At 56.9% G+C, this 21,368-nt stretch overlaps 2 protein-coding genes across 3 annotated transcripts in view; one reads left to right on the top strand and one right to left on the bottom strand.

Annotated features, from left to right (window-relative positions):
• Positions 1 to 2,231: 2,231 nt before the first annotated feature.
• On the top strand, positions 2,232 to 12,564 carry S1PR3 (sphingosine-1-phosphate receptor 3). The gene is made up of 2 exons (XM_040620349.1): positions 2,232 to 2,429; positions 9,694 to 12,564. Exon 2 carries the CDS (start codon positions 9,813 to 9,815, stop codon positions 10,947 to 10,949), a length of 1,137 nt encoding a protein of 378 aa, XP_040476283.1. The 5' UTR covers positions 2,232 to 2,429; positions 9,694 to 9,812; the 3' UTR covers positions 10,950 to 12,564.
• A 7,946-nt stretch (positions 12,565 to 20,510) lies between these two features.
• SHC3 (SHC adaptor protein 3) overlaps positions 20,511 to 21,368 on the bottom strand; it is a 102,908-nt gene continuing 102,050 nt past the window's right edge. For both annotated transcript variants that reach the window (XM_040620347.1, XM_040620348.1), the window contains exon 12: positions 20,511 to 20,850. In XM_040620347.1, the coding sequence (XP_040476281.1) occupies positions 20,722 to 20,850 (129 nt within the window). In that variant the 3' untranslated portion in view covers positions 20,511 to 20,721. The remainder of the gene's footprint in view (positions 20,851 to 21,368) is intronic.

The following is a 21,368-nucleotide window of genomic DNA, read 5'->3' as shown; positions in this document are numbered from 1 at the left end:
AATCCCTGTGAAGGTGCTCATAGATGTCTCCGATAGAAGTGGAGAGTGTTTTCTCTTTCCCAGGTAGCATTGTGTGATTGATATGCTCTCACACTGTCTTGTCGTCCCCCTCGGTGATTTCCTTGAGGGATGCAGGACGCAGAGCTCCTAATTCCCCCTTTCCTTCTACATGTATGAGCTGGCATTCCCTGTAAAGAGCTTTCCTTCGTTAATCAGGGAGACAGAGGGGGAGACTTTTATCCAAAGATGCTTGGGGAGGCCTGGTTTTCTGGAGAGAAGTAGGGAGAGAATATGGTCTCCAGGGGCTGTGTGGGGGTGCAGAGGGCCCCCTAGTCAGGGTCCAGTGTCTGAGCCTGATAGCCCAGGGAGGAGCTGGTGGGCTGGGACACTGCTTCGCCGTGAAGGCTGTGTGTGGGGAGAGCACGCAGGAGGGGAATCTTTGGGGGAAAGAGCGTTTTTGTAAAAGGATTTTCAGGAATGCCTCTATGTCAGATCTTCGTGCCTCCCTTGGGGTGCCTGCGGTAAAAAGCCCCATTGTTTTTTAGGGCTTCAGGAGTCCTCTTCTGAGGCTGGTTTTGGAGGCATCCCCAGACCTCAAGTTGCCCTGTTCAGTCTGGATTTCAGAATCTGTCCAGTGAATGGAGACGGGCCACCAATCATGGTGAACTTCAGCCAGTAACCAGTAATTTCACATAGTGCAAAGCAACTAGTTGAAAGAATTACAGATGAACCAACTGACTGGTCAGTTGTAGACACGGAGGCCAGGATGCTGTCCTGTCCCCTGGCTCTGGCGTGTGGCCAAAGCAGCAGTTCTTTCTTCTCCTTTGCTTGGCTTGAAGCTGAAGGACGCGTGGTCGATTCCACTTGCAATCTGGGACGGGAGGGGCTCCCCAGAGCTTGCACAAGGCACACTGAATCCGTTTGGAAGGCCACCGTGCAGACGGGACTCGCAACAGGTCTGGCCCACTGGATTAAGTGGCAGCAAGGCCAGGCCAGGCCAGACCAAGGGCAGGCCAGAGCTCTCGGCGCTCCCCACCCCATGTTCTCCAGAGCTCAGGTTTCTCGGCGGGGAAAACACACAAGACCAGCAAAGTGCAAAACATGCCAGGTGCCCATCAGGGCTCAAACCCGCCCCAAATAAGCATTTGCTCCCACCTCTAGGGGAAGGTGGGACAGGGCTCCTTCTCTGGGAGCAGGAGTCCTCCAGACCTGGGGCAGGTACCGAGGGAGACCCTTCCTCTGCATCCTCTCACCTGTCTCCTGGTACCCCTGCACCCCTATCCTGTCTGCCTAGGGACGTGCACCCTTGCTGTGGGTAGGAAGCCTAGGATTCCCTCCTGCCTCTCCTTTTCTTCTTCCACTCCCCCCCGCCCCAGCCCCAGAAGTTTCTAGGGCTGGTTGCTGTGTGCTGTGCATTCACCTGGCCTTTACTTTCCTTCTCCACTGGAACCTTCTGTACTCTAGTCACCTCCCCAGTATGCTTCTTTGGAAGCACTTCGTCTGGGCTCTTGTACTCATCCATGCAAGAGGGTCTATCTCTGTGGGGACAACAGCCCCTGAGACAGGCCCACAGGTCCGGGAGCTGGGCAGCCCTGTGTGGGGTGGGCCTGGGACGCACAGCCAGCTCCGGAGCGTGCTGACCCAGGAGCCCGTGGAAAGGCAATTTCAAGAGGAAATTGTCAAGATCACTTTAGCACCATAAGGATGAGGAGGAAGAGGATGATATCATCCTCTTCATCAGCCCAAACCCTTGCCTGGAGCTGGCTGGAGGGGCGTAGGGTCTGGAGGCCTGCCTGGGGTAGGGGCTTGGGACCAGCTGGGCCCTAAGGGCACTGAGGAGGGGGACTGGACTGGCGGGAAGAGGAGCAGGAATGGTGTGAAGGGCCAGAGCAGGGGAAGGGAGGGGCGAGGGGCGAGGAGGTGGGGACCTGGGGAGGTGGGAACTGGGGCGGGGAGATGGCCTCCCCCTCCCCTCCCCGGAGACGGGGAGGTGAGGACGCTGGGGCAGGGAGGAGGGGCAGGAGGTGGAGATGGGTAGGGGACTTGAGCAGATGGGGAGGTGGGGGTTCGGGGAGCGCGGAGGAAATAAGGAGGGGGCCCCGGGAGGGCGGGACAGGGAGCACGGAGGAAACGGGGAGCTGGGGGCGGCGGGGCGGAGGGGCGGAGCGCGGGCCCCGCCCCTAAGGGCCGCTGGAAAAGTTTGGGCTCTGGCTTGCGCGCGCAGAGGCTGAGCCAGCCGTCCCGGGGACACGCGACGGGGCCGCGGCGCCAGCGCGGTGGCAGGAGGAGCCCTAGCGACAGCCCAGGCCGGACCGACTCCCCCACCCCCCAGCCCCAAGACTCTCCTGTGCCCCGGTCCCCACCGCATGTGAGCGGAGGAGGAAGGGTCGCCAGGATGCGGGTGGCCCAAGTGCCCCTCCCAGAGGAAGGTGAGTCGGCGAACAGGGGTTTGGAGTCCCGGGTGCCCAGCCTCGGTGGGTGGGGTGGGGGCCCCCGGGAGGGCCCACTTTTATCACTAAATTCCAGCCTATCCCTGGCATGACAGTGACCTGGCCGGCCAGACCCCACGTCCACATCAGCCCCTCCTCCAGGCCATCCATTCCGGTGATGAGCCACAGCGGGGGAGAGGGAATGGTTCCTTTTTCCATTCTGGTGACGGGCCATTGTCGAGCAAGAGCAGGGGGACAGGGGATGGTTCCTTTCTAACTGCAGTGGGAAGGTCCAGACTGAGCTGCACCTTCATTACCTGAATGAAAGGGAAGTGGCTCTTTCCGGAGAAGTCCCCTCTGTCCCTTTCCTGGAACAACTGAAAAGTTAGGCCCCCTCCCAGGATGAGGACCTGGGGGCTCTGGGCCTGTGTGGTTGTGGTGGTTCTCCTGGGAGAACCATTCTTTTAAATGAAATTCGCCGCAAAATTCCCTTGTTTTCTTCTGTTTCTTGAAGTAGGCAATCAGGACTGTCGGAGTCAGGGCTGCAGGACAAGGTCCCTACTTCTGCGGTTGGGAGGTTCCCATGTGCTGCACTTACAGCTGAGATAAAGCCTGGAGAGGGGCCGGGGCCTGTCCTGCTGTGGCCCAGTGCTAGCTTTGCTGCTTCTAACCACCCGGCTCCTAACGGTCTGTCTCTCTTTCTCTCTCTTCTGCTGCCGGCCACTCCCGGTGACATATTTCTTTGTGGGTTTTTATATTTAGATGTAAGAGAGGAACTTCGTGTTGGGGGTTTAAAGGGAACACATTTCGTTAGGAAATAAAGCAAGGGGAATGGCACGAACATGGGGCTCTTTTGGACGATGATTTCAAAAGTGGAGGGTCCACTCTGGACACGGTACCCACCCCAAGCTGGAGCTCTGAGGACTTCCAGGATGAGACATCTTTTCTAAAGTCTGGATGTCAGAGAGGGGCTGTGGACACTCACATCTTCCTCATTCATCTTTGCAACCTTCTCTTCTTTAGTGGCATTCTTGCCGGTGTGGTTAAGAAAAACAGTTCCTAGAAGTACCAGGGCGGGATTAGGTCCTGCGGGTGTGTGATGGACACGGATGGCCGTGCCCGTGGCTGGGCGTGGAGGTGTGGTGTGCTCTTCTGGAGGCGTCGTCAAGCGTCTGGCTCTGTGGGAGTTCTCAGGGAACTGATGCAGAGCTCGATTCAGAATGACTAATTCTGTGGCCATAGGAGGACCACACATTGGGTTTTCTCAGTCAGCAACCTTCACATCCTGCCGGTCTGGTTGCTCCGTCACCTGACACCAGAGATTGCACATTGGCCCTTAGGAGCCCCTGGCGAAGATGCGGCCGGAACGGCTTCTCGACCAGCTTCACGAACTCCGGAAATGCTGCTTTTCTCTTTATGTTTCTGCATTTTGTAAAGTGCATGGCTCTCCTAATTTTCTACCATGCGCGGAGAGTAGAAACTCGCATCTCCTGAAGAAGGAGCCTCACATGTTGGCCTAACAATGTTCTCAAAATGCAGGGACTGGTTTTCCTCCCTTCTCCGGACATCACGGCCCTGATTTGACTCTGTGCTGTCTTTTCCCTCCTTCTCAAGACATCGGTACCTACAGTGTATGCTTATGTTCTATGATGGGGAAAGGAGAATCTGAGCATGCCATCACCTTGAAAATTTGGGGGTTGCCCCACTGTGAAGCCCCCTTTTCTTCTGCAGGACCTGGTGCTGTGAGCGGGGTGCAACCTCTGCGCTGTGCTTTCCGGGGCCTTTCTGTTCCCTCACACGTGGCTTCCTCATTCCTGTCTTATCAGTTTGGAGCCACTCTCATGATTCCTTCGCACCTACTTTCTGTTGAATTAATTACTTGCCTGAGGAGACATTCCATGAGCTTTCGGAGGTACCAGGATGTGCTCAGTGGACTCCATCCAGTGCCGAGACGCCTGTGTTCCGGTCACCGTCGTGACGGCCCTGGGCATGGTCAGCCTCCATTCTGTGTTGTTTTCCTCCTGTTTCTGCGGCACTGCAGCCGGGTCTGTGGGAGGCCTGGCGGCAGGCCAGCCAGGTGAGCCTGGGACAAGACTGCCCAGTGGAGAGCGCGGCCCCCGGGGGCGGCTCTGAGCCGGAGCAAGGCCTGAGCCTGTCGGCGCGGCTCTTGGGCCTTGCAGACGCTGCTCCATGTCCCCGGGATCAGGTTTCCACACATGTTAGCATTCCAGCATTTGGAGAGCCTGCTGGTGACACTCTTGTCACCCGCCGTCTTGGTGAAGACCATGGGGGGGTGGACACCCCAGAAGAGCTGAGCCTCTGCTGTGGTTGCGCAGGAGTCATGACCCAGACATCCAGCCCAGCACTGCGTCTACTGAGCTGAGCCATTGAGGACGGCGACCCCCACAGCCCAGCCTCGGCTTTCCTCTGCGCATACTCAAAAGGCAGATGCTGCCACGGGGACAGACGGGGTGCCTGCAGGGGGCATTGTGGGCTCTGTGGGCTGCGTCACCGTTGCTCTGGGATTGGGTGGGAAGGACCCCACGGTTACGAGTTCTTGGGCCAGATGTCTCTTCTTCGCATAGGCCCTTAGCTGCCTGGAGGAGCTCATTCCCGCACATCTTCATTCATCCCATGGCCATCTGGGCAGGAGTCCCGTCCTGCGCCCTTACTAAGAACAAGCAGAGAAGAGAGAGTCTGAAAAGTCTGGGTGAAGAGCAGAGGGTAAGGCCTTTTGTATCAAGATCAGTTGACTTGCAGTGGGCAAGCCCCGGCACCCAGGCGAGGGAGTCAGAGGCAGACCCTGGGGCCTGTGTTGGGCTCCCGTGGCTCACCCCATGTATGTGGGCTGGTGGTGGCAGGAGTGCGCCCGATCTGTGCTAAACAGCCGAACCGTACCTGCCTGAGAGAGTCACCTGTGGCAAAGCCACCGGGTAGCAGGAAGCCTGCTCATGCTGGTGACCTCAGCAGAGGCTCCAGGCCTGGGCTCCAGGCCCGGGCAGAGTGCGGGCGTGTGGGGCCATGTGTGCAAGGCTGCCTCCTGGGAGCTACCTCTGAAAGCCCACGAGGTCACTCAGAAATCTGGGGCAAGGGGAAATACTCATTAGCAAAGGCATTTCCTGGGGCATCGAAATGGCCAGCCTGTTCTTTCTTTCCTAAATTCTTGTAAACGACAACAACGGACATACTGCTTTCCAAGAAACTTTGCTGGTTGGCAAATGCTTGGCCCTTTAGTTCGGTTTGGAGGATGAATTACTTGATTTCCCTGGGAAAATGTGCCTTTGACGAACAGCACCCTGCATCTGACCCGGAGAAATCCCTCACTGTCTTTTTGTGCTTTTCTCGTTCGCCGTGACAGAGAGGGAGAGGGAGAGAGACCCCAGACTTGGTGGGAATATTTCCCTTTAATTTTTTCTTTTCCTTCTTTTTATAGTTTGTTTATTTTTCAAGTTGACATGTGTAGAGAAAGCAAGTCACTAGTATAGAGAGCACATCTGGAACCCATCGGCCGCCCGGGCCACCCCTCCCCGAGGACCGTCCTCCTTGGAACGGAGGGACGGCAGCCCCGCTGGTGTGACGTGGCCTAACCTGGGTGAAGCACGGCGTGGCCACCTTGTAGAAGGTGCCTCTCCCGAGTGCCCGTGCCACGCAGCAGCTTCTGGGACAGGCCCTGCGCTCTGAGGTGTACAGACTACCTTCCTCAGCACCGGCTTCTATTTCTGAGTTGTTCAGAGGAAATTAAGCAGTGATCAGACTCCTACAACAAAATGTCAGACGGCGGTCCCTGCCAGCCCCAGATGCTTAACTTCTAAAATAAAACAAAATGTGGGCATTTATCATGTGTAAATCTTGCCCCATGGAGACTTTTCCAGCCAGCTGAATGCTGTTAGTCTCTGCAGGGACCCTCTGCATCAAAGCCCCTCCTAGACGCCAACATGATGCGCAGAAATCCGAGGCAGCCCAGGGATGCGTAGGCCCACGCTCGCGAGGACGCCCCCGCCCAGGCCCGACAGCGCTTGTTAGGACAATGACATGTAGAAACCCCCCTGTGTCCACAGACAAGAGTGGCTGGTGCACCCGTCCCCAGGAGGGAGCAGGAATTACTAGCATCCAAATGCACCCCCAATTGTGGGGCCTTATTTACGGGGAGGTCAGAAACAGGCTACAGCCCTCAAGGGGGTGAGAAGCCAGCCAGTAGTCCCTTTGGGGGTCAGTGGTGGCTGGGAGGGGTGGGACAGGCTGGCCTCCCGGGAGCTGCTGTTCGCAGTGCCCAGCCCTCCTCAGGGTGGATGTGTCCGGAGGTCCAATGCCCCTCCTGGTCCGGAGCTGGGCTGGCTGGCTCTGAGCTGGGGGTGGGGGAGGGGCAGAGTGTTCTTCCCGAAAATTCAGGTCCTGCCGCGCCCTGGAGAGGTGGGGGTGGAACTCCTCTGTGATGCTTTTCACCACAAATAACAGCACTCAGATGCATCCAAAATCAATCTGGCCTTTGGCCCAGCACGTAACTCTTGGGATGGAGTCTACGTTCTGATGCTGGTAATCCAAAGAAAATAAGCTTTTAGATTCTAAAGAGAGCCAGATGTCTTCCAGTTACGAAAAATGCGGCGAGTAGCATTTAGCAAGAGATGTTCTGAAAAAAGTGCTCTTTGAATGATGAATATTTAATCAAGGGAAATGATAAATCAAACATTACTGGGCAAATACATTCACCCTCAAAATGGGTGGTTTGGGTGGCTCTCTGGCACATCGCACTGTTTTCTTTGTGGTGGTTTTACTGCTGGGCATTGCCTTCACTGCTCGCTTGTGTTCCTGCCCTGCTTCGTTCTTTCGAAACCCTGCGTGTGCAGGGAGGAAAGTCCTGCACTTCTCTGTGCTTGCTCTTTACGTCCAAGAGGTCCAGGTCCAGCAGGCTTATGGGCACACGCGTCCCTGTCCATGCTCACGGCACCAGTGCAGGGGTGGGGCGTGTGCAGAGGGAGGGATGCACATGGCTGGGAGTTATCCTGGGGAAACAGGCACAGTGGACAAGCCGCAGTTATACTGTGGTTTCCAAACCTTTCGGTTGTGGCTGCTGGAGCCCTTTCTTGCTGTCGTGGGTGTGAATTCACAAACAGTTCACAGTCTTCGCCCTTTCAGGTAACACGCGTGTGTTTCTACGTTCAGACTGTGTGGGTGCTCACTCACTCTTGATCTTAAGTCATGCTCACCACATGCGTGCCGTCGCTGCTGGGACGGAAGCCCCTGGTGGGCGAGCGGGACTGGTGGACAGAGTGGCCACTGGCACGTGGCACCAGGCTGCCTGGTGTGGGGCGTGTGGAGGCCTCGGGTCAGCTGCGTGGACCCACCATTGGTGGGGAAATAGCCATTCTCAGGGCGCTGCTCCTCCGACTCTGGTGGGGCTGGCTGTGTTCTGGGCTGTGCCCACGGCCCAGGGGAGCAGAGTGAGGCCGTGGCAGCTTTGTTTGCGGCTCACAGATGAAGTCTGAGCAGACAAGCAGTACTGAGGAGCACAGCCTTCAGGGGGCACCCGTGAGCAGACAGGCGCTGTGAGAGGCGTGGTGCCCCCCGGTGCGTGTGTCAGGCAGGCCCCTCCAGGCGGCGGGCTCAGCAATGGTCAGCAGCGGCATTATTTCCACTCTTGAAACGACAGCCTGCGATTTATTGTAGAAAGTGGCAAGTGGGCTCAGAGACGTCTCCAGGGGCTGGGCTGACTCCAGAAAGTGTTGCAGAGCAGGGGGAGTTTGACTCAGGTCGTGAAGGACAGGCCAGGGTTAGAGAAGGGTGCAGGCGCGGCAGTGGGGGGCCGGCAGAACAGTGGCCACCGAGCTGACCCATGCGTCTCCAGGGGCATCTACCGACCTGCACGCAGCACCAGGAGGCCCCCCAAGGCCAGGGCCCACAGGGTTTAATAGGCAGTGCATGCAGGCTCCAGCACACTGGGAGAAGTCTGGGCAATAAAGGAACAGAGCATCTCTCTCTGACCGCAGAGAACCTGAGCCCCCTGATGGAGGGGAGGGTCCGACAGCCCCCCAGGCCCTGACCAGCACCCGCGGGGCCAGGAAGCAGTGACCTGAAGGGTGCCGGGAGCAGGGGGACCTTCGGACTTTCCTTTCCTCGTCGAGAGCTGCCGCCCACGCTGTGCCCCGGGGTCCTTCCAGGACTGAAACCATCACCACACCCCAAAATGCAGAGCAGACCCCATATCACTGGGGAGTGGTGTCCATTTGTCTCTGAACCCAACTTAGGGCCATGACTTAGATGTTGTAAAAGTAAAAAAAGTCATCACTGGGCACTCAGAGGGCTGTTTTAAGCTAACCTCATTTGATCGTATTTAAACAGAGGCTTCTAATTTAAAATCAGTGGGTCCACTGAAAGTCTCATCCCACTGTGACGTCACCGGAGGTGATGAACGCGGCCCCAGGTGAGGGTGGGAAGTATCGGGAGGGGAGGGGGGATTAAATCCCGGGCCATCGAGGGCTGCGCACTCGGCTTCAAGCCGTCACTGTCTCCCCAGACCCCCAGGGGGGTCGTTTCTTGCGGCTCGTGTGCCCAGCTTCAGCTCTGGGGGCTCAGGCAGTTTGATCTGAACTCTGAGTTTTCAGCCAAGTCCAGAGTCCAAGTGCTCGTCCCTGCCTTCCTGCCTTTCCTTCTGTCACCCCCGGTGCAGGCACAGGGTTGGGTTCCGTCGTCTACCCCTCCACACGTGGCTGCCACCGTCGTGCCTCATGCGGCCCTTCCTTCCGTGGCTGTGTGGTCCTGTCTCCCACCTCTCCCGTGGGCCGTTGGGACCCGACTCCGTCCCCAGCCCTGGTCCCAGGGACGCCGTCGGGGAGGGGGTGCTCCCAGCATGTGGCTCCAGGCTCAGCAGGGGGCTTCCTGGGGGGGTCATCCTGTTCCGTCCTGCCGTGTTGTCCTGGGTGATCATGGGGAACCCTGGTTTGGGAGCTCCTGTGCACTGGATGAGAATGCAAGATTAGCACTCCCGGCGCCTTGGGACTCCCTGATGGACGTTTATTTGGGTCTGTGTGTCATTTTTACATGAGTCAATGACAGTGGCGCTCATGCACTGATCTCCCTCCTGGTGGCTGCAGACACCAAGCAGCTTCCGGTGGCCGCCTCAGCCCCCGGGGAGCTCTGGGGCTCTGCGTGACCAGCCGTCTGCATACTTACGGAGTTTGGGTGCCTTCCTCCAACTTTGCTATGGCCACTGCCCCTAGGTGGTGTCGGGCCCCCTTAATCGCTGGGCACCCCTCTTTTATCTTTGCAGGCGCCCACTCCGCACACCCTGGCTGGGGTCCGGCCGGGGCCGCCACTATTTTCTGGTGATGGACGTGCCCAGGGCGCCCTCTGGTGGGATCTGGAGCTGAGCCTCTGCGCGCCCGAGCGATGGCCACGGTCCTGATGCCGCGCCCCGGGCCCTCCCCCGGGAACCAGACCCTGTACGAGCACTACAGCTACGTGGGCAAGCTGGAGGGCAGGCTGAAGGAGGCCCCCGAGGGGAGCACGCTCACCACCGTGCTGTTCCTGGTCATCTGCGGCTTCATCGTGCTGGAGAACCTCATGGTCCTCATCGCCATCTGGAAAACCAGTAAATTCCACAATCGCATGTACTTCTTCATCGGGAACCTGGCTCTCTGCGACCTGCTGGCCGGTGTCGCCTACAAGGTCAACATTCTGATGTCAGGCAAGAGGACGCTGAGCCTGTCTCCGACGGTCTGGTTCCTGCGGGAAGGCAGTATGTTCGTGGCCCTCGGGGCGTCCACCTGTAGCTTGCTGGCCATTGCGATCGAGCGCCACCTAACTATGATCAAGATGAGGCCGTACGACGCCAACAAGAAGCACCGCGTCTTCCTTCTGATCGGGATGTGCTGGCTGATCGCCTTCTCGCTGGGCGCCTTGCCCATCCTGGGCTGGAACTGCCTGCACAACCTGCCCGACTGCTCCACCATCCTGCCCCTCTATTCCAAGAAGTACATCGCCTTCTGCATCAGCGTCTTCACGGCCATCCTGGCCACCATCGTGGTCCTGTACGCTCGCATCTACTTCCTGGTGAAGTCCAGCAGCCGCAGGGTGGCCAGCCCCCACACCTCGGAGCGCTCCATGGCCCTGCTGCGGACCGTGGTCATCGTGGTGGGCGTGTTCATTGCCTGCTGGTCCCCGCTCTTCATTCTCTTCCTGGTCGACGTGGCCTGCAGGGTGAAGGAGTGCGCCGTCCTGTTCAAGGCCCAGTGGTTCATCGTGCTGGCCGTGCTGAACTCGGCCATGAACCCCGTCATCTACACGCTGGCCAGCAAGGAGATGCGGCGGGCCTTCTTCCGGCTGGTCTGCACCTGCCTGGTCCGGGGCTGGGGCGCCCGCTCCTCCCCCGCCCAGCCTGCTCTCGATCCCAGCAGAAGCAAGTCCAGCGGCAGCAACAACAGCAGCCCCTCGCCAAAGAGCAAGGAGGACCCTCCCCAGATAGCCGCCTCACCCTGCATAACCGACCGGAACAAAACCCTGCAGAATGGGGTCCTCTGCAAGTGAGAGCAGCCGCCTCCAGGAACGGGGATCCTTACACGTCCACGGGACGAGGGGCGCTCTGCTCGCAGCCACCTTTGTATTTATCACATGCCTCACGCCCGGGACTTCAGAGCTGGGGCTCGGGAAACCTATTTGCCAATAGCCTGCGTAGCGTGGACATCACTTAAGGGGGGGACCCGAGGACTCGCCAGCTGATTCCACGGTGGACAGTGTGCCTTGTCCGTTTCGGCTCCAGAGTCTTCCGAACGTCCCCAGCTGCTGACGTGATCTGCTGCCTTCCCCTGAGTCCCAGCGGCCACTCTCCGTGGTGCCTGCCGAGGGAAGGTCGCGGGCCATACAACGTACGGCGTGCCTCCTGGACGTCACGGTGATGTGAGGCAACTTTACACTACATTGTGCACAGAGCGGATGCTGGTGCATTCGTCACTTCTGCATTACGGAGCACTCGTGTTTCAGACGGCTGCCATCGTACGTGGCACAGTGTCCTGACTGAACCACCAGGTGTAAGGACGTGGCTGGCAACCAGGTGAACATGCCAGTCCCGGTCTCCTCAACTGACATGAAGTCTTGTGTTCAGCAGGCTGAATTGCCTGAATTCCCAGGAAGGGCTGCTCCCAGGCGGGTCTCAGGTGTGTGGGTCTGACCCAGACGGCATCTGAAGGACCTTGGGAGAGCGGGAGAGCTCAGTCCTGTGTCCCTGTGGAGTCTTAAACACATTCAAAGCCCCATTAACCAAGTTACTTGATTGCCTGGGGTTCCTACAGATCCCAGAAAAGCCAGGAAGAGAACCCACATGAGAAGCAGAGGATAGACACCCTGGCCAGAAGCCGGAGGCCACGGGCTGTTTAATGTGATGGAACGTTTGTCCTGAATTAGAGGTTGACTTGCTCCTATGTGGAGTCTGATTCACTATGATCAGAGAAACACCAAGTCAGTGGCCCCGTGTTGTCCCCGTGGAGAAGCTGGGGCAGTCAGCAGCCCCTGCCCGGCCAAAAACTGACCCTGACGGTGCCTTGTCGAGAGCGCGTCTGTGAGCCGGTGGTTTGCGCATTCTTCGAGGAAATGTAATGATGCCGTAATCCCCCTTTTCAGTGTGGGTTGACCCTGTGTCCCCGTCTGTAGGGAGTTATTTAGAAGGCGTTTCTGCGCATGCCTTCCCCAAGGATTCCACCTGCAGGACAAACGGACGAGGAGAACGTGCACACGTCTGTAGAGATCTCATAAACATGTTTGGTTCTTGGTAGAAACAAAACAGAGCAACCGTCAAGAGAACTCCTACTTGGGCAAGCCCACATCAGAGCCCCTGAAGTTTTCTGGTTCGCTGGGTGTTTCGGCTGAGTCAGGACTCAAGAGACGTGTTAGTGTTAGTTCTCTCGAGAAGTGGGCTCCTGCGTGCTCTCTAATGCACGTTCCCCGGATAGAGGAACATTCCTGTGGGTCGTGGGTGGTCTCCATGTGCTGACCAAAGACTCCTCATTTTTGTTATTGGTGAGGAAAGTCCCATTTGTCAGGAGACGGTCAGCAGTGGCATTTTTGTTGGCTTCTTTACGTCACTGAAAAGGAGCTTATTATCGACCGCGATAGCATGTCCAGAAAAGTAAAGCACAGAGAAAGCAGACAGTGTTTCGGAGCCAGAATGTTGGGCAGTGCGTGTTCACGTGGGGAGTGAAGGACCGCCGACTCGGTGTCCTGGCTCTGAGGGGTGTTGGGGGCCCCGGGTCTCTGGTGCTAATATTAGTGATACTTGCTCCATAACCCGAACTTCCCATTTCGAAAACGCAAAAACTTTCAAGCAGTCTGAGTGCAAAATATGCCAAAAGAGTAATTTTGTTCGTTTGGTAGACGCGGAGAACAGTCCGCCTTAATACCGGTGTGTATGGCGTCCTCGGCAGCTGGCTGGGGCGTGGAGGAGTTTCAGAGCCACAGAGAATTCGTGCGTCAGCTCTCACTCGGTCAGTGACCTTTACCGTGTCCCGCGTGTGTTTGTTAACAAAACAAAAACACAAGCCTGCTTACAAACCTGTTGCTGGGGGTTGGCCTGGGGGCTTGTTTGCACCAGGGCCCCCTCTGGTGACGCGCAGGGTGGCGGCCCGGCCTCCCACCGGCCCGTGTTCCCCCAGGACGGAAGCCACTCTTGGAAGCTTGTGACCGTCCCCCCGTGTGTCCCCCGGGCATCACTAGTTTCGGCGTGCCAGGTTTTGGTAGGCCGGGGCGTTTGGAGGCGGGTAAACCCTTCGACAAGGAGAAAATGATGCGTCCTGGCCGTAAGAGACGGGCTGTTGGGTTCAGCTCTATTTGCAACAGGAGGGAGGAGGTCAGAACTGGCCCGCTGCCCAGCGTCCTTGTTGACAGAGGGCAACTTCTAGTCTGCGTGCGTGAGCATACGTGCATGTTTGTGCGTGTTTGCACGCTTGTGTGAACGCAGGTGTGTGTGCACGTGTCCGCCCTGCCTTAGGCCCACATTTGGCATAACTAGCTCGGGCTGATGTTCACGGAGAAATCTCGTGGCACAGCCGAGAGCCACAGCCTGCAGCCGCCACCCTGGACTCTGCCCGACGCGACCAGGCGGATGTGATCGCAAAGCCCGCCAGGACTGCCGCGGCCAGGCCGCCACGTTGACCCCGCGCCCTGGGAGGAGGGCGAGGCTTGGCAGGCGATGGTGGTGTAACAAGTCTGGGATACCGGAGTACCTGCCCTCCGAGGAAAGGTTCCAAAGTCCCTCCTCTCCCTCGCGAGGCAACGCAAGACCCAGCACCCACGCGAGAGACTTTTCACACAATCCTTTATTGCTCACAGAGTTACACTGACAGTCGTTTAAACAGTGAGGCAGAGAGAGCGGCTGTTTCCCTGCACCCTGACCCGAGGTTATTCCGCGCTGGTAAAGAGCCTTTCACAGACATGTTAACGAGGCTCATTTTATAGAAAACGTTTAATTGAATTACCAAGTCCATGCTTTGAAATCCACGAGGACAAAACCTCAACACCCAAATGTTTTTAGTATCTAAGTCAAAATATCAAAGGTTTGCTACATAGTCAGAAATGCACACACCACTATCCCGAAAATGAAGGCACGTTTTCTGATAACCAGTGAGAAGGAGAAGTGCGGCATGGCCCAAATGGGGGTGACCCCGGGGGCCGCCACCTGGGCCCTCTGCTCCGCGGCCGCCGGCGTGCAGGGCTCTGACCCGAAGCCACGTCACTTCCCCAAGGAGTGAGGTGGGTGCGCTGCGGGCGAGGAAGCACGGGAGCCGCTCCCCTCCCCGCCTCTCCTGTGTTCCCCACATGGCCAGGCGTTCCCAGCTTTCACAGAACAGAGCTTAGAAAGCTCCAGATTGGTTTGGTGATTCCACTCCCCAGAATCTAAATGCCGTCCCAGCATCAGAGCAGAAAGTGGTGACTTGGCAACATACCCAGAGACCTTCACGGCAATCCTTGTTTGTTCCACAAAAGTTAACGGAAAACAAAACACGAAATTCTCAAATAATATTTATCAATATATATAATTTGCCATCCGAATGCTTTGTAAAAAGTAATAAATATCTCATTATTACACATAAAATTTACATGGAGTTCTCTCCAAATCCTTGGATTTTAACATCAAATGTTTAATTCTTGTTTAATTCTGAATGCAAAGAAACATCCACATACTTAATTTTTTACAATATTTATTCTGGAACAAGTTTTATTCAAGAGGCAAATGAACAGAGAACATTCCACTTGCAAGCGACACATGATCGTCACAGAGAAAGGTAATTCCGTGTCTGAAGATGGATATGCCCATTTATTTCTGCTGTGTTGATTGCTGCTTGCTTCGGTTGGGTAGAAAATTTGGTAGTGGGAGAAATGTCCCAGATGTGTGTGAGCTCATTAGCTGTGACACGCTAGACCACGTGTGTGCTCCCTGTGCACCAATTTCTACCAACAGCATTGCAAGGTGAGCTGCACCGGCATCTGGCACTTTCTTCCATGAGAACAGTCCTCCCAGCCCTCCAGGAGGAGCCCAAGGGAGTTCTTTATTCATGGCATTAGAGAGGCAGGAGGAGGCCCGAGGGGGGCACCCCAGCCCCAGTGTCCCTGCTGACACCAGCCATTCTATGTGAGCGTGTCCTGCCCCCTCCAGAGGTCCACCCCACCTGCCTCCTACCTGTCTTCCAGCTTGCAAAGGCTTCAGACTCCCCACACCCACCCTGGAGCCCTGGCCTCCACTGTCCTGTTGAACGCGACCGCATCAGTCATCAGGGTTGTCACACTCTCATGCCCATGCGTGCTTGTTTCCTATGGGGGGCCCGGTACCGTGGCCACTACATGGGAACCAATGCACAGACGAGGCCAAGAGAAGGCTGGCTGGGAATGCCTACAAGCCGGGCAGCACACACAGCTGTGCCTAGGCAGACAGCTCAGCCCCAGCATGCCTAGTGGAGACAGCCTTGCCACGCCTGCCCCTTCTTATCCTTCCTCTCTGGCCTCTGAGAGAGGCTGCATGCTGCCAGATGAAAGCAGGAAACCCTTCTCCTTACCTCCATCCTCCTCCACCATCTCCCTCCTGGCCTTGTCTTCCCCTGCTGGCTTCCCTTCCCGCCTGTCCCTCTGTCACTTCCACAGTGCCCCCCGCCCCATGGCCCTCCTGTCTGTTCCTGCTCCCTTTGCACGTGGGTCCCACATCCTACAGCATCCAGGACCCTCCTCCATGTGTCTGCAGATGCCAAAGTCTTCACATCTGTTTCACTTTCTGCTTGTCCTTGTGGGTTCAAATACCAAAATGCAGGGAGGAGTCTTGAGGTGCATACCGCACAGCCAGCCTGCACGTACACACACAGGTGTGCGTCTGTCCTGATCAGTGTAGGTACGTGCGTGCGCCACTGACGTGCAAAGTCCTGGTATAAAATTGCAGTTTTTCTGGCTGCTATAAAATGTGCCAGTTTTAAAACTGTGCTTTTGTTGCTTGCAAACTTATAAATATGTATAAACCCCATTATAAATAAATTGTGGCTGGCAGATGGCATTTTATCTGCCAGCAGCGACTGCACGGAGTTCTAAATGCTTATTAATCCTCCACTTTTAAAACAGAGCATGGACTCTGGGATCTGTGACATGAGGTGGTGTGAAAACAAAGTCGTAAATTCGAGGAGGAAAGCCCTCAATCAGGGAGGGTTAAGGGCTGGCAGCTCACACTTAATGGTGGTTCTCGAAGTCCACACTCCCCACCAGCATCGCTCAGTTTACTAGAAATGCAAATTTTTAGTCCCCGTGCAGACCTCCTGGGGTGGGGTTAGGGGGCGCCTTGGTGCCGGTCCACTCCGTCTGCTTAGCCGGGAGGCCTGTCGCCCTGCCTGGGATCCCCCACCCTGGGAGTGAGCTCAGGTGTGCACGGGGCCTGCTTTCCACCTAGGATGGGCCAGTGGCTAAATGCCGCTGGGTGAGCACGGATGCGTGTCCAGCCCCGTCTCCTGCTGTCCCTCGGCACCATTAATCTTCCACATCACCATGACCCGCCCGATCATGCCCTCCTCCTCAGCTTCCTCCCCTTCCCCACCCCTGGGGCATCACCCGGAGAAAGTACATACAGTCAGACCCTCTGGGGGTCTGCTTCCAAAGCGCTGCAAACAGAAACACTTCCTTGTCTGTGTAAGACTCCGGCCTTTATGCCTTTTGCAAGCAGAAGGAGCATAAATGCAAACCCAAGGAGGAGGGAAGAACTATGTGCCATTTTCCACCAGGGACTGAGCTTTATACCCGAACTGTAAAGGACCCTAATAAGTCCTGTGCTCTAAGATTCAGCCACTGTCACCACATTCCAGCAAGTCACCTGGCCCCAGCTCCCCCAATGAAAAGGGGGTTCTGCAGCTGCACGATCCTAGAACACTCCCTTGCTTATTACCCTCTGGGGGGCCCTGGCATGCCCAGGTTTGCAACACCTTTCTGTGAAGTGGTTTTCCCAATTCATCTCTCTCGGGACCAGCTCTTTAAGTTTCACTACAGAGCCAGATATTATTCTAAAACTCAGGACCGAGATTTGTCCGCGACATACAGTGACCTAAGTGCAGTATTTCCATAGTCCCCAACCCCTTTCCTATCAGGCTGTCGCCACCCACAGAAAGGCTTGAATGGACTGCAGTTGTGGGAACACAGCAAGAAGCCCATCACACCTGCGCATGACGCGTCCCAGGAAGCAACTGTCCTTCCTGTTTCCGTATATTCACCAGCACCTCCCCATCTATCTTGCAGCGGCACAGGGTGCAGGGGGCCAGCCACCACTCCGAGACTGGGGGAGGCCGCCGGCGCTGCCCGGGGAGGCCTGTGAGCTCGTAGGAATTGCCTTCACCTGGGGACCAATTCAGGGAAAGAAGGACCAGGACGTCCGTCCTAACGTGTCTCTTATGGGGAGGAGCCACGAGAGCATCTGGCGCTGCCTGAAAGGAGCGCTCCATCTCAGGAGCCCCGGACGGGCCGAGCTGGGAGACCCACCGGCAGAGTCCGAGCACAGGCCCTGCTGGGGGCCACGCCAACTGCTACTCTGCCCGAGCCTCCCCCTCCTAAGCCAGGCCTTCCCCTCCGCACAAGGCTGGTCACTTTCTGTCTTCCCTGGAAGTGACCCGTGGCGCCTTCCTCCCTGTGAGACCCTCAGAACACCATCCGCCCTGCACCTGGGCTTCTGTCCGCCCATCCGCCCCAACACCTGCGACGGCGTTCAACAATGAAACACGGGTCGCGGCAACGCGGCCGCTGGGTCCCTTGGCCACTTGAGTATAAAAACCCCGGGAGCGGCGGCGTCTGCACAGTTGGGATGGGGAGACGTTTGAACGTGTTGGCCACCAGACAGTCCACGGGGTGGTTCAGGGCCTCGAGCATCAAAGCTCACTGAAACCACAGGTGAGCAGCCCCGCGGGGACCTGCAGACTCTAGTGGGACAAGAACGTCATTTGAAAGTCCCGCTCATTCACACACGGTGGTGTGGGTGGGGGTCTCTGGGGCCACGCCCAGTGGGGACCTGCCATGCAGCCCAGCATGCCCAGAGGCCTGGGCGGAGAGGCTGGGCCCCCAGAGAGGCAGCAGGCCCAGTGCCACCGTGGGCTCCGGGGGGCCGGGCACAGTGAGCAGCAAATGTACCGGGGGATTTGGGGGTCCGGAAACACACAGCCCTGCCCTGGCAGGGGTGCGGTCTGGGTCCGGGTGAGGGGGGACCCAGGCTGGGCAGGGAGTGGCCGTCCTGGGAATCCTGAGCTCCAGGTGCAGCAGAGCCCAGAGACATGGAGGGAACACAGCTCTGCTGCCTCCCCACGGCGAGGCTTAGAGTAGGGTGGGGCACCCACCATGCCTCAGTTTCTCCCCCTGTGAGTGAGGCTCCCCATAATGCCCATCCCACGGCCTTGACGGGGAGCTGAGGTGACCTGTGGAGCCCCAGCATGCTTCACACAGGGGAGGGACGAAGGTGAGAGAACCGCAGCCCTCTGCTGGGTCCACAGGCTGCCCCGGCGGCGAGAGGGGAGAGGTTTCCCCCTGGCCCTGTCGTGTTGTAAGCGACCCTGGAATCTGAACTTAAAAATACATATTTTGAATTAATATCGAAACAAAATTTGATCTCCCCCAATATTTCTAATTTTCTAAATTAATTCTCATGCAAAAAAACATGATGTATGTTGCTTATCACCACTGAGATAAACGCTGACTGCACAGCAGAGAGCAGAGGACCATTTCTCACGTCCCAGGAGGGAAGGAAAGCAGGTCAGCTGTCCAGGGGCTCAGGGTCCTCAACTAGCCTTTCCTACTTTGCCCTTAAACATTAGCATTTGGGGCCGTGCCCTTAAGATTACCCAGTGGGGCATCGCGGGCTGTCCACAGAAAAGTCATTTTATTCATTTTTTATATGTGTGGACACTCGCATACAGGGATGAACCTCTATGTATGTCTGCAGGGCTGCAGGGCTCCAGGCAATGGGGCACAGGGTGGTTCCCACAGACGCCCCCCCAAATCGGCTGCTGCCCCAGCCCCGTTCAGCTCCCACTGCTTTTGGGTGTAGAATGGGGTATCCATACTGCGACTGAAACCAGAGCCACTCCAGGAAGAGGCGGGTGGTCCTACATTAGTTCTAATTCATGGCAGAACATTCTAGAAGATCAAAGCCACTGTCTTCTTGGATTCACTGGACCCTCAAAGGGCAAAAACTCCTAAGAAGACTCCACACAAATCTTCAGACCTGCCCAACCCATCCTCACCCACGAACTCCACCCCATCTTCCTCCTGGACACATACCCACACCCTGAAAACAGAAATGGGGCTCATTCAGCATTAGAACTTTGCAGCATCATTCCTCTTCAGAATTTTTAAAATCCAGCCTTAGCTCCTCATTTCTGAAGCATCAAATTTACTCCTGCCCTACTGTCAGTGTGCTGAAAGTCCCGCTACCCTAATCCAGGGCCGCCGCGGGCTGTCCGGGCTGTGGGACGACACTGGACGGGAGCCTCGGCTGTGGCACCCATGAGAGGAGCCAAACAACAGGTTAATCCTTCTAGCTTTTAAGACGGCATGGGTTAAATCACAAGGTAACCTCAACCCAGGTGTTTTTTAAAAGTTGGAAACATTGCCCGCTGGCCCCAAATGATCCAGGAAGAAATCATGGGCCCTTTCCAAGGAGCAACTGGGAAATCTGTTGCAGAGACAGCCAGCCACTTTACCCACGCCAGCCCTCGAGAAGCAAACCCTCAAGCCGATTCTCCAAACTCCTGGGTCCCCAGCCTGAGGCAAGCGTGGAGCAGGAGCAACGGCCGTGCCAATGTCTCCAGGACCGAGCACGCGTGTCGGCGTCTGCCTCCAGTGCAGGGCGTGCACATGCATTTTTCTCTACTGGATGTAAGCGGGTGGGTGCAATTGCCTAGCAGCGACCCCAGCAGCCTGCGATCAGCGTATTGGCTAGAAGGACACAGAAACCAAGACCTGGCCCCCACCAGCCCCCCACACGTACTGGTTTGTCATCCTACAGAGGAGAACAAGGGAAGCGTGTGCCAGTCAAGGTCTTGTCACTGACGCTCACTTTGTGTCATGTCTGTCAAACAGACACCTGGACAGCAGCCGTCAAGGCGGACAGCATTCCTGTGCTGGACACCCCCCGAACAGCTGGGGCGTCACCTGCTCCTTAGTGCGGCTACATCAGCCGTCTGGTGCCCTGAGCGCACAGGTGTGAAGCCGACAGCCGGGGGAGGTGGCATCACAGAAGAAGGGGCACCGGCGACGGGGAGTGGCGGCCACCAGGACCAGCAGGTCACGGAGTGTTACGTGCAGAGCGAAACCGCTCTGGGGAGCATCCTGCCTTCTTCCGCTACAACTCCTCGTTGATTCCCCGCCCTCCTGCTTGCTTCTCTTCCCCACGTGGTGCTTATCAGATAAAACCACAGGTAACAGCTTCCTAGTGGAATTTCTCAGTAGAATGGGTCAGATGAATTAAATTTTTGCCCGGACAACTACAGTCAAACTTTTTTTTCCATTAAAAACGTACAGCACAGAACATTAGTCTTACATCTTTCTTAGTCTTAAAAAATATAAATATAGAGGGATAATTTGTACAGGATGTATACGTATGTACACCTTTAATATGCACATGAGAAAATAAGAACAAGTTTATGAAACTTGCACTTGATGGACACCTTCCTCCTGGGACATCTGGACGAGGTTCTGAGCCCATGGGCAGCAGCCCGAGTTTCCGGAGCCCCCATACCCATCTTCCGGGAAGAACCGGGACTCCTGACCACTGGTGCAGGGTCAGGACAGGGCGGCTGGCTGGTCACAGGGTCTTCTCCACCGGCTGCTGCAGGCAGAGCTCGCTTCCGGCGGAGACGATGGGCACGCTGTTCTCCAGGTGGTGGTTGATGAGGTGGCTGATGCTGTCAAAGACCCTGTCTTTCGTCCGGATCTGGGAGGGACACAGAGGGCAGGAAAGCATGACACACAGGCAGACGAGAGAGAACGCACATGCTCAGAGCCAGCCAGACCATGGGAACCTGAGCAGCGCCTTCCCAGGGCCCCCACACTCTTAGAGACATGTCTGCAAAGTCCCCTGTCATTGTCACCAGCCGGTCAGTTCAGCTGGTCATCTGTCACCCACCTTCAGCAACCACCCTGGGCACCCCCCACCCCCCCGCTGCTAGCCGTTTCTCCCCTGCTCCCCTCCTGTCCCTGAAGTATCTGTCCGCCTGCCCTGCACTCCCAGCAGCAGGGAATCCACGCTACTCTTCCATCTCTGCCACCGGAGTGTGAGCCTGTCTGGGGTGCAGACACTGCTGGCCGCGTGGCTCTGGAGCCTTGTAGTGCCTGCCCACCAGCTTCTCCCGAACAAGTGAACACCTGGGGTGGGGTGGGGATGTGGGGGGAGGTCCACACTTCCCTCCGTTCACTGGGCCTATGCCCTGGTCCCTGAGCTGCTACACTCCC

The sequence above is a fragment of the Ursus maritimus genome, unplaced genomic scaffold (assembly GCF_017311325.1).
Source record: "Ursus maritimus isolate PB19 unplaced genomic scaffold, ASM1731132v1 scaffold_34, whole genome shotgun sequence".
In the NCBI taxonomy this organism is placed as follows: Eukaryota; Metazoa; Chordata; class Mammalia; order Carnivora; family Ursidae; genus Ursus; species Ursus maritimus.
This window is presented reverse-complemented; position numbering and strand designations above follow the sequence as displayed.

Excerpts from the sequence above, each read along its gene's own strand:
- S1PR3 (XM_040620349.1), top strand. The coding sequence starts at position 9,813 with ATGGCCACGGTCCTGATGCCGCGCCCCGGGCCCTCCCCCGGGAACCAG.